Here is a 12980-nt window from a genome sequence, read left to right as displayed (position 1 = left end):
ACATTCAACTTGACACAATCAACTTGAAACATTAAACTTGACACATTCAACTTGACACATTCAACTTGACACATTCAACTTGAAACATTAAACTTGACACGTTCAACTTGACACATTCAACTTGAAACATTAAACTTGACACATTCAACTTGAAACATTAAACTTGACACATTCAACTTGAAACATTCAACTTGACACATTCAACTTGACACATTAAACTTGACACATTCAACTTGACACATTCAACTTGACACATTCAACTTGACACATTCAACTTGACACATTCAACTTGACACATTCAACTTGACACATTAAACTTTGCACAACCAACTTGACACAACCAACTTGACACATTCAACTTGAAACATTAAACTTGACACATTCAACTTTGCACAACCAACTTGACACAACCAACTTGAAACATTCAACTTGAAACATTAAACTTGACACTACCAACTTGACACATTCAACTTGACACATTCAACTTGACACATTCAACTTGACACATTCAACTTGACACATTCAACTTGACACATTCAACTTTGCACAACCAACTTGACACAACCAACTTGACACATTCAACTTGAAACATTCAACTTTGCACAACCAACTTGACACATTCAACTTGACACATTCAACTTGACACATTCAACTTGACACATTCAACTTGACACATTCAACTTGACACATTCAACTTGAAACATTCAACTTGACACAATCAACTTAAAACATTCAACTTGACACATTCAACTTGACACATTCAACTTGAAACATTAAACTTGACACATTCAACTTGACACATTCAACTTGACACATTCAACTTGACACATTCAACTTGACACATTCAACTTGACACATTCAACTTGAAACATTCAACTTGACACAACCAACTTGACACATTCAACTTGAAACATTCAACTTGACACATTCAACTTGACACATTCAACTTGAAACATTCAACTTGACACAACCAACTTGACACAATCAACTTAAAACATTCAACTTGACACGTTCAACTTGACACATTCAACTTGAAACATTCAACTTGACACAACCAACTTGACACATTCAACTTGACACAACCAACTTGACACATTCAACTTGACACATTCAACTTGACACATTCAACTTGACACAACCAACTTGACACATTCAACTTGACACAACCAACTTGACACATTCAACTTGACACATTCAACTTGACACATTCAACTTGACACATTCAACTTGACACAACCAACTTGAAACATTCAACTTGACACATTCAACTTGAAACATTCAACTTGAAACATTCAACTTGACACATTCAACTTGAAACATTCAACTTGAAACATTCAACTTGACACATTCAACTTGACACATTCAACTTGACACATTCAACTTGAAACATTCAACTTGACACATTCAACTTGACACATTCAACTTGACACATTCAACTTGACACATTCAACTTGAAACATTCAACTTGACACAACCAACTTGACACATTCAACTTGACACAACCAACTTGACACATTCAACTTGACACATTCAACTTGACACATTCAACTTGACACATTCAACTTGACACAACCAACTTGACACATTCAACTTGACACATTCAACTTGAAACATTCAACTTGACACAACCAACTTGACACATTCAACTTGACACAACCAACTTGACACATTCAACTTGAAACATTAAACTTGACACATTCAACTTGACACATTCAACTTGAAACATTCAACTTGACACTACCAACTTGACACATTCAACTTGACACATTCAACTTGACACAACCAACTTGACACATTCAACTTGACACAACCAACTTGACACATTCAACTTGAAACATTCAACTTGACACATTCAACTTGACACAACCAACTTGACACATTCAACTTGACACATTCAACTTGAAACATTCAACTTGACACAACCAACTTGACACATTCAACTTGACACAACCAACTTGACACATTCAACTTGAAACATTAAACTTGACACTACCAACTTGACACATTCAACTTGAAACATTAAACTTGACACTACCAACTTGACACATTCAACTTGACACATTCAACTTGACACATTCAACTTGACACATTCAACTTGACACATTCAACTTTGCACAACCAACTTGACACAACCAACTTGAAACATTCAACTTGAAACATTCAACTTGAGATTTTAAAAATGTAGTTGACCCTAACAATAATATAATATTATATTTCAAACAAAATCTAAATCAATACAAAAAAAAACAACATGCATTTAAGCTCTGACATTCTTTAGTCGTCAAGTACCCAAGACAGCTTGCAACATACGCTTATCTTGCATCATTCACACTCCATAGCAATAACATTCAGCTTGAAGTTTAGTGGGCTTTTCAGTTCAGAATAAAACATAGATAAATGTTAAGAACAGTTTAAATTTGACATGTCATGTTACTGACTCTGTTGCAGACTCTGTGTTTCGTTTGGTCAAGTGTCCAGAACAGAACATCAGCATCCACATGAACCAACACCTAGCCGAGGCCATCTGGCCAGAGGTGGTCTTCGTGGACCACAACAACCTGACAGTGGAACACGCCTGCGCCCCTGCCAACAACTCCTTGCTGCCCCCTGGCAAGTACACGGTGCAGTGTACGCCCGCAGCTCACACTATTAGCAAGGTCATGTGTGAGTTCCAGGTTCTGCTTTATCGTGAGTACACAGTGGAAATAGGACAGTTTCCATACAGCTCGTTCTTTGTTTACTGTTTTACATGTTTCGGATGTTTTACTTGTTTATGATGTTTTACATGTTTCGGATGTTTTACTTGTTTAGGATGTTTCACATGTTTCGGATGTTTTACATGTTTCGGATGTTTTACTTGTTTAGGATGTTTTATATGATTCAGATGTTTTATATGTTATGTTTTACATGTTTAGGATGTTTTACTTGTTTAGAATGTTTCATATGATTCGGATGTTTTACATGTTTATGATGTTTTACTTGTTTAGGATGTTTCATATGATTCGGATGTTTTACATGTTTAGGATGTTTTACTTGTTTAGGATGTTTCATATGATTCAAATGTTTTACATGTTTCAGATGTTTTATATGATTCAGATGTTTCATATGATTCGAATATTTTACATGTTTAGGATGTTTTACTTGTTTAGGATGTTTCATATGATTCGGATGTTTTACATGTTTCGGATGTTTTATATGATTCGGGTGTTTTATATGATTCGAAATGTTTCGGATGTTCCTTCAGAGTTAAAGATGATCCACTTCCTAGCCCAAACCTCCCGCTGGACGACGGGGGATGGCAGTGGGCAGGATACGAACCCGGGACCATCGAGACAATCGATCGACAGAGCAGCGCGCACACTGCACGACCAGGCAGCCATCCAATGTCAACCAACTTATGTATTTGTCTAGCATGCATCTGCCACTATGTCTATGTTTATGCCTGTAGTGTCACTGGGTTGTTTATTTTCTGCGTGTCAGAGGTCATGGCCTTTGTATGTGTTCATAGTACTTAAACAATGTCATGTGAGACGAGCTTTTCTTATAAAATACAGACGTTACTTCAGATAAGAAGATAATTAATTACGTCCTACGTGTGTTTCTAGGTCAATCTAGTCAAGCATGCTCATCCAAGTCATTGGTTTTCCTGGCTGACTCAGGCAACCCATTCCACGCCCTAATAGCGCAAGGGACGTGCTTGTGTACGTTCACTGTTTACTGTAATCTTGTTGAATAAAGACACGACATTGGTGTTCTAGTCGAGTTATTTCATTGCAAATAAATGAGAAACGGACGAGCTCCCATCCAAATCACAAGAAAGATGACGCTTACTATAAGCTATCCCGACAAGACCAACGTCTAATCTTTCGACTCAGGACCCGGACACAACAGAATGCGACAACACATGATCCGGAAGCTCAAAATTGGAACCAGTGAAATCTGCCCCCTGTGGAGTATCACCAGAAAATGCCGACCACGTCCTCCAAAACTGCTCTCTCTACCAAGAGGCCCGTATAAGACATTGGCCCCCCAAATCACCCCAATAGAAAGGAAACTATATGGAGAGCTCCCTGATTTGGAAACTACTGCGCAGTTCATCTCATGTATTGGTCTAGTCATATGAACACTCCAACATAACAATGAGAACGATGAAGATTACAATGCCATTAGCTATCTTCTGATCTGTGTAGAGTGCCCATTGTCTACCTTTCACCCTTTTGTGAACTTTGACCTAAGGGAAGGATTTCCTCCTGTGTCCAGGAATGAGAGACGCTCTTCAATGACCCCTTTGTCCTGAGGTTTACCATCAACTAGATCTTTTAATTTAATCCATTTGGTCTGGGTCACAACTTTTAATTTAAGCCATTTTGGTCTGGGTCACAACTTTTTATTTATTCCATTTGGTCTGGGTCACAACTTTTTATTTAATCCATTTGGTCTGGGTCACAACTTTTAATTTAATCCATTTGGTCTGGGTCACAACTTTTTATTTAATCCATTTGGTCTGGGTCACAACTTTTAATTTAATCCATTTGGTCTGGGTCACAACTTTTAATTTAATCCATTTGGTCTGGGTAACAACTTTTAATTTAATCCATTTTGGTAAGGGTCACAACTTTTAATTTAATCCATTTGGTCTGGGTCACAACTTTTAATTTAATCCATTTGGTAAGGGTCACAACTTTTAATTTAATCCATTTGGTCTGGGTCACAACTTTTAATTTAATCCATTTGGTAAGGGTCACAACTTTTAATTTAATCCATTTGGTCTGGGCCACAACTTTTAATTTAATCCATTTGGTCTGGGCCACAACTTTTAATTTAATCCATTTGGTCTGGGTCACAACTTTTAATTTAACCCATTTGGTCTGGGTCACAACTTTTAATTTAACCCATTTGGTCTGTGTCACAACTTTTAATTTAATCCATTTGGTCTGGGTTACAACTTTTAATTTAACCCATTTGGTCTGGGTCACAACTTTCAATTTTATCCATTTGGTCTGAGTCACAACTCCTTGAGCCACGTTGGTTACCACTTCCTGGTGAGGCCAAAGGCCGAGTTACAGGAGATTCCTCTGTATTCCTTAAATTTCACACCACTAATCGTGAGGAGCTGGAATTACCCCTAGCCACGTGAGGAACGGCTTTGCAGTTTGAATGATGAACATTTTCACAAGCAATGTTTGCTTGAATTTACTGTGTAACACTGAAGTTTGCACGTTCTGAGTATTTAGCGGAAGACTTTGCTTGTTGTTTTTAAAAAAGTTAAATTTACTTGGTGACCTACTAGTTAATCATTCCAGTAGTTCGTGGGACAAATATTTAGACCTGGCGGAACACTAGTCCATGAAACAACTTTCATTGTTATTAGTAATTGTTAGTATCTTTTTATACGTGACAGATATAATGTACAATACTTATGTATTCACTGTGCCTACCTTTATATTCTGCTTATTATAATTCTGTTCTGCTTACTTCCCCCTTCCCCCCAGAGCCTCAGTGTGTTGTTCCCAAGGCACCACTTCATGGCAGCTTGACGTGCTCCCCCACACAGACCTCACTGCTCACCTGCCAGGTCAAGTGTAATGACAACTACGACTTTCACTCCCTGCCCCAGTCTCACTACATCTGTGACCTGCAGGGTGTCTGGAACTTGAAGATACCAAACTTGTTTTGGCCAGATTGCACCCGTGAGTAAGCTTCAGTGTTACTTTTACATTTCACACTGACAATCGCACCTGCATGCAGTGCAGTGCACACTTACACACACTCTAAAAATGGCACACACGTGCATCTTATCTTATAACTGGGTAAAATCATTCCTTTTTTTTTTTTTCAGGAAAATTCCTTCCCGGCAGGGCGTTACTAAGAGGTCAGGCCAGATTTTTCTATTACAGAGGCAGATGTGAAGATACCAGAACTCAAATAGCCCAGACCTTTACAGATTTTCTCCAAACACACTCTTGGAATGTGTGCGGTCAGGAACTGTGCAGCATTGAGGAGGTCAAAGTTCACTGTGGAAGTGAATCCAAAAGAAAAAAGCGTGAGGAAGACATTTTTCTCGGCACTCTAAAATTGGCCAACGCCAATCTTTCGCACCGAAGACAAATCAGAGAGAGCAAGATGATGTCGTCTGCTAGTAAAACTGGAGGGATAGATGAAGCGGGCATTATTTCAAAGAAGCTAAGCAATGATGCTCAAGTTAACAGCACAGATATCTATCGAGAATTATTTCGGATACCTGATGAAGAAACGAAAAAAACCCAGAAAGATAACCCAGACGACGTTGAAAAAAGCGCGGGGAAAAGTTTCGGAAAGCCTGGGTTTGGTGGTGGGGAAATTTTACAAGAACAAGACGAGACATCAACCCAGGTTTTTACCTTAAATAAAAGACAGGAAAACAGTGAAGACCAATTCGGGTTCTTAGACAGAAGTGGTGCTGGACCTTACGGTGATGATGTGCTGGAGGAAGCAGACAGTATGTACGACGTGGATCGACTGACCAATATGACGCAGTCTGGACTACTGGACGGTTACAATAGCACTATCTCGGACTTGAACCCGGATGACGTCACTTGGTTACAAGGAAGTGATGTAAGTAGGGTGGTTGGATTTATTTTTACTAGACAATGACGTATATATATTTAATGATTACAAAATTACGAACTCTCTTTACACGTTCTCTCCCTCACTTTCTCTTACCTTTCTCTCTTTCTCTTAACTTTCTTTCTTTCTTTGAACTTTCTCTCTTTCTCTTAACTTTCTTTCTTTTAATGTTCTCTCTTTCTCTTAACTTTCTTTCTTTTAATGTTCTCTCTTTCTCTTAACTTTCTCTCTTTCTCTTAACTTTCTCTCTTTCTTTTAATGTTCTCTCTTCCTTTTAACTTTATTTCTTTTAACTTTCTCTTTCTCTTAAATTTCTCTCTTTCTCTTAATTTTCTCTCTTTCTTTTAATGTTCTCTCTTTCTCTTAACTTTCTCTCTTTCTTTTAATGTTCTCTCTTTCTCTTAACTTTCTTTCTTTTAATGTTCTCTCTTTCTCTTAACTTTCTTTCTCTTAACTTTCTCTCTTTCTTTTAATGTTCTCTCTTTCTCTTAACTTTCTCTCTTTCTTTTAATGTTCTCTCTTTCTCTTAACTTTCTCTCTTTCTTCTAATGTTCTCTCTTTCTCTTAACTTTCTCTCTTTCTTTTAATGTTTTCTCTTTTTTTCTTACCTTTCTCTCCCTCCCTTCACTTTTTTTCCTCATTATCTTTCCCTTAACTTTCTCTTTCCCTTAACTTTCTCTCTTTTCTGTAACTTTTGCTTAGTCTCTTTCCCTTAACTTTCTTTCCCTTTTCTTTCTTTCTCTTCTCTTTCTTCTTTTTGTATTTTCCTCTTAACTTTCTCTTTCTCTTAATTTTCTCTCTTTCTCTTAACTTTCTCTCTTTCTCTTACTTTTTTTTCCTCATTATCTTTCCCTTAGCTTTCTCTTTCTCTCTTTTCTGTTTCTTCTTCCTTTAACTTTCTTTCTTACCTTTAACTTTTTCTCTTTCCTTTAACTTAATCTTTCCTTATATTTTCTACTAACTTTCTTTATTTTCTCTTAACTTTCTTTATTTTCTCTTAACTTTCTTTATTTTCTCTTAACTTTCTTTATTTTCTCTTAACTTTCTGTATTTTCTCTTAACTTTCCCCTTCTCTCTGTCTTTTAACTTTAACTTTTTACTTCTAATTACTATATCTCTCTCATTTGGCTTCCCCACCTTCCTCCTGTACTCTTTCTCTTTTGCAAACTTTTCCCTGAGACTCTCTTTTCTCTCTTTTCTCTCTCCACACTCTGCTTCCTTTAGGTGTTCTTTTCATTTGTTTCTCCTTTAGGGTAAAGAAAAAGTGACCATTACCTTTCAAATCATCTCCAAAGTCCCCCCTGGTCATCCAGTGACCACCAATGCCCAGAGTGACATGGTACAGCATCTCTACGATGTCTCGGACACCTTGACTTCGGCCTGGCAGGCTCTCAACCTTACTGTGCCCACCAATGCCACCGGGCACATTGGGAATCACACGTTTGAGAACAGCACCTTCGGGATTCTGTCGGACATTCATCAGATGTCAATGGACGAACCACTGATACAATCTTGCCCTGAAGGTTTCGTTAGTCATTCAGAAATACACGGCAGTACTCTCACGTGCAGTAAGTAGGACTTAAGTGATAATATATAAATTGTATTTTAAAACAAAAGTCTACTGACTACAATAACACGTCTTTTCGGTCACATGTTCAGGAGTCGTCATCTTATGACCAGATGATGACAGTGCCACCAATCTTGCATCATTCACAACCAATCGCTGACCTCTTCCCATCATCACCCTAGAAACACACGTTGTAAAATGTTTTACATGTTTCGGATGTTCCTTCAGAGTTGAAGATAGTTTACTTCCTAGTCCAAACCTCCCGCAGGACGACGGGGGATGGGAGCGGGCAGGGTTTGAACCCGGAACCATCGATAAATCTGAACGACAGTCCAGCGCGCAAACCGCACGACCAGGCAGCCATCCATACACACACACATACACATACACTCCATGACACACAGACCTTAAAAGACAATTCTGTATATCTTATCCTGTTGAGCCTGGTCCAAAGAGTGGATATTTATCAACATCCAACTACTATTGCTATGGATAAAAATTGAAAATATTACATGAGTCCACGACCAAAATAAAATACTTACATTTCAGCGATGGGTTCGGTTGCAATTTAAATAAATTAAAATACCACATTCATAAATACTTAAAATCTAAAACTTGTAACAACTTTATAAGAGATGCCTTACATCAGTGATGCCCAAAATACGGCCTGCGGGCCAAATATGGCCTGCGACTTGGTTTCATCCGGCCCGCCGAAACGTCAGCTCAAAGGGTAGAAAATTCTCACCCCCCCCCTTTTTTTTAAAAAAAAAAGGTTGAAAAACGTATCTTATGTTAGGGCCCTTGACTTCTTCCCTCATGAATTGGTACCAATAACATTTAATAATTGTGCATTCACGAAATGGGAGAGCCGAGGAAACTTCAAGGGGACAAGGGAACTCTGAATTTATAACCTACCAGGCAAAGTGAACGGGTCTTTACTTGTTTGTGGAACATGATAATAAGCCGACATGTTTGTTTAAAAAGAAAGTGTGGCTGTTTAATAAAAACACAACATATAAACGGCATTATAAGCCAAATATGGCGTCATTCTTGGTTTGAGCCGCGAATTAAAGATTATTAAACCACGCATTCGATGGGAATATTTACCAAAAAAGAGTCCAAAATAAATGACTTATTGGCTAGCTAGCTACAATGTTGCTCACATTTTAATTACAGAAATTAAGCAATTTTTCGACGCGTAAAAAAAGGATAACTTCCAATATCCCATTGATTAATGTAAGTACTAGATCCAAAAGTTTCTAATAAAAGTGTTTTAAGTCAATTCCGTTTCGTTTTTGTACCTTTTAGGTCATGTTGCCCTCGACACGAGTGTCGGAAATTAAAATTGCCCGCAGGTCGAATTAGGTTGGGCATCACTGCCTTACATCATTTCGGACCCTGGCAGCGCCAGAGAATGACTACTCGTTCATTTCTAACATAATAATAATATTCCTAGGAACATCTTCGTTGCCTGTCAGAGGGCGGTACTGCTGCAGACCTGCCACATCACCAGAAAATTCCTCAGTGGAAACTGATAAAGGGACTACGATGAATTTTGTTTCTCTTTAGCGAAAATCGACCCTGGCAGCGCCAGAGAATGACTACTCGTTCATTTCTAACATAATAATAATAATAATAATAATAATAATAATAATAATAAATGCCGAAAATGTGGAAATGTGGGCGAGTCGATTGAACACATTATGGCAGGATGTCCAGCCCTATCAGAATCAGCCTACCTAGGTCGCCATAACCAAGTTGCAAAGTTAATACACCAACACCTGGCTTTGACGTACAAATTGATCGGTAAGGACACTCCCCCTTATTATAAATACTCTCCGCAAGAGGTTCTCGAGTCTACTGAACATCTGCTGTACTGGGATAGGCCTATTTTGACTAACAAAACGGTAGATTTCAATCGCCCGGATCTGCTGTTCATCGATAAAAAAGAAAAAACCGCTACCATTATCGATATCGCCGTACCACTGTCTCATAATTTAAGAAAAACTGAGATAGAAAAACAAAGAAAATATGGGAACCTAGGCTTGGAGATTAAGCGTCTATGGAAATTGTCCAAAATAACAATATACTCCATTGTTATATCAACCGAGGGGATAATAACAACTGACCTCACAGACACTTTCAAGGCCCTTAACATTCCTAGGAACATCTTCGTTGCCTGTCAGAGAGCGGTACTGCTGCAGACCTGCCACATCACCAGAAAATTCCTCAGTGGAAACTGACAAAGGGACTACGATGAATTTTGTTTCTCTTTAGCGAAACTCGACCCTGACAGTGCCAGAGAATGACTACTCGTTCATTTCTAACATAATAATAATAATAATACTGCTACAACAGAAAATTCCTCAGTGGATACTTAAAGGTACTACGATGAATTTTGTTTCCCTTGTTTCCCTGGCAAACCACAAAATGAATACTCGTTAGTTTCTGACATAATAATAATAATAAGGCTTGACTTCGAGTTTAGAAATAAATGAAGAATGCAGTATTTCCATTGGCTACGCAGTCCTAGCTGTGACCTACATTTGAGTTCTATAACAAGCAGTTCATTTTGTTTTTATTCATTGATACTTTTCCGACTTGAATCAATCAATGTTTGTCTAATTTGATTTCTATTTCTGATGACTTATTATCCAGTGGCATGTCCAAGAGGGACTTATCACGATAGAGTCCTTGACATTTGCGACGTCTGCCCGGACCACGAATACCAACCGGAAGAAGCTCAGCTGACATGTCTTTCGTGTCCGGACGACACATACACACCTCATCGTGGAGCTGATAATATTTCTTTGTGTTTAGGTAACTTATGCTTTGTTAAGTAATGTTAGGTAACCTGTAATGTATTTGTGTGTGTGTCTCTCTAAGTAATCTTATCTTATCTTATAAAATACAGACTTAACTTCAAAAAAAGAAGATGATTACGTCCTACGCGTCATGCATTTAGTCATGCATTTAACCAATGACTTAAATTCTGCCAAGTCACTGGTTTTCCTGGCTAGATCAGGCAACCCATTCCATGCTCTAATAGCACTAGGGAAGAAGGAGCACTTGTACAAATTTGTCCTAGCATATGGGACGAGGAATGTGCCTTTATCTTTGTGTCTTTCAGAGTATTTTATTAAATTTTGTTTTTGTATTTGAAGATTATGGTTCAGTGTATTATGTATCATTGCTACTTTACTAATTAATGAGGCTTGTCTTCGAGTCCGAAGATAAATGAGGATTCCGGTATTTCACCTATGCAGCCCCAGCAGCGACCTGTATATTTTGCCACATCCAGAGCAGAAATGACCATTGTCCATCGGTTGTTGGTTCAGATTCGACTTCTACGTCTGTCCACGGCAGTGGGTTTTCTTTTTTGTCTCAAATGTGTATCCCGCGGTCTTTGTAAGTGACCTTCATCTGTCTCGCTCTGAAGCCGCCTGCTGCCAGGTACACTCTTCGATGTCGGTTACAGCAAGTTGGTGCTGTGATAACATGTTTATATTACGTCATTGTTTGTTGTGCATATTTTTGTGAGAAAGTAATTAACAGGAAGTGAGGCAATAAAAAAAAGATAAGTCTTCTATGTCTACTTGTATAAACACAAAAGTCTCTGTTATTATTATTGTTATTATAAAATAATGTCTACCAGTATTTTAGTTATTTATCTGTGACAACAGAACAGGTGCCTAAGCTGATCTTTAAAGCGTTGCCGAGGGGCATCTCTGTTACGTCGATCACCATAAAAGCTGTATTCTCCGCTAGAGGTCTCTGTACTCCTATATGTTTGTGAAAGCAGGACACTGAATGCTGAGGCTTTAAGAAGAATTCAAGCCTTTGAAAGTAAATGCTACAGAAAAATCTTGGGTATCAGATACCAGAAAGAGAAGACCAATACGCTTGTACTGTTACAAGTCAACTGTAGAATATTTGTGTTACACAAATAACAAACTAGTGTTTAAGAGGGAAGACATATTAGGAACTCCATTTATTACGTAAACACAAGCGGTGTTGCACTGACGCGCTAGTGTGCACATGTATATATAATACTATTATGTTACATCTCTCTTCTTTAATTCAGAAAATCTGTTTATCAGAATAACTAACAAACTAGTCAGCTAAAATGTCAAATCAGTTCATCACAAATCAAGTCTCTTGGGTTTGTTAACTATTCTGCCTGAGCGTGTTACGTAAGGTTCATGTGGTCTAGAGGTGTAGAAGAAGCAGTGTGTAGTGGCGGCTCAAAATCTAGTGTAGTTTGTAATCTTGGACTCTCTAGATCTAGTGGTTCTGGTTGTTCTGAGATGTCATCTGGAAAGTCATAATATTGTCAAATCTGTTTGCTTTCTCAGAAGACTTTCTGATGTGTTTTCTGTTCCTTCTGTAGACCTTATTTCCACTTTTGACATTATATGATCTAGGCTTAGAATGCTTCGAAACTACTGTTCCTGGCTGCCATTCCGTCTTGTAGTGGATTATGACTCTTAACTCCTTTCCTCTTATCATAATAATGTTTCTGAGACTGTTTCTCGGAGTCAAAGTGTTTCTTCACCACCTTGAAATCTGGTGTCTTGGTAGGTATTAGCGGTTCTGACGCTACAGAAAAATCTTGGGTATCAGATACCTGGAAGAGAAGATAAATACGTTTGTACTGTTACAAGTCAACATTCTAGTTGGCAAAATGGAGGAACTCTTCAATACTTTGAAAAGACGAAAGCTGAGCTGGTTTGGTGATAAGCGTTTTTAAGGAGTGGTCATAAAGTTACTAGTGTCCTGTTAATCAAGTCTAATATGATAAAGAAAA

The 12980-nt window shown here is 38.1% G+C and overlaps 1 protein-coding gene across 5 annotated transcripts in view; it reads left to right on the top strand.

Annotated features, from left to right (window-relative positions):
- LOC106050361 (sushi, von Willebrand factor type A, EGF and pentraxin domain-containing protein 1-like) overlaps positions 1–12980 on the top strand; it is a 72262-nt gene that overhangs the window by 37089 nt on the left and 22193 nt on the right. For all 5 annotated transcript variants that reach the window (XM_056035462.1, XM_056035459.1, XM_056035461.1 and 2 more), the window contains exons 11-15: positions 2449–2688; positions 5493–5690; positions 5840–6594; positions 7859–8174; positions 10832–10993. In XM_056035462.1, coding sequence (XP_055891437.1) covers positions 2449–2688; positions 5493–5690; positions 5840–6594; positions 7859–8174; positions 10832–10993 — 1671 coding nt within the window. The remainder of the gene's footprint in view (positions 1–2448; positions 2689–5492; positions 5691–5839; positions 6595–7858; positions 8175–10831; positions 10994–12980) is intronic.

Source organism: Biomphalaria glabrata, chromosome 7, assembly GCF_947242115.1.
Source record: "Biomphalaria glabrata chromosome 7, xgBioGlab47.1, whole genome shotgun sequence".
Classification (NCBI taxonomy): domain Eukaryota; kingdom Metazoa; phylum Mollusca; class Gastropoda; family Planorbidae; genus Biomphalaria; species Biomphalaria glabrata.
Note: the sequence above shows the minus strand (reverse complement) of the source record. Positions and strands in the feature narration are given on the sequence as shown.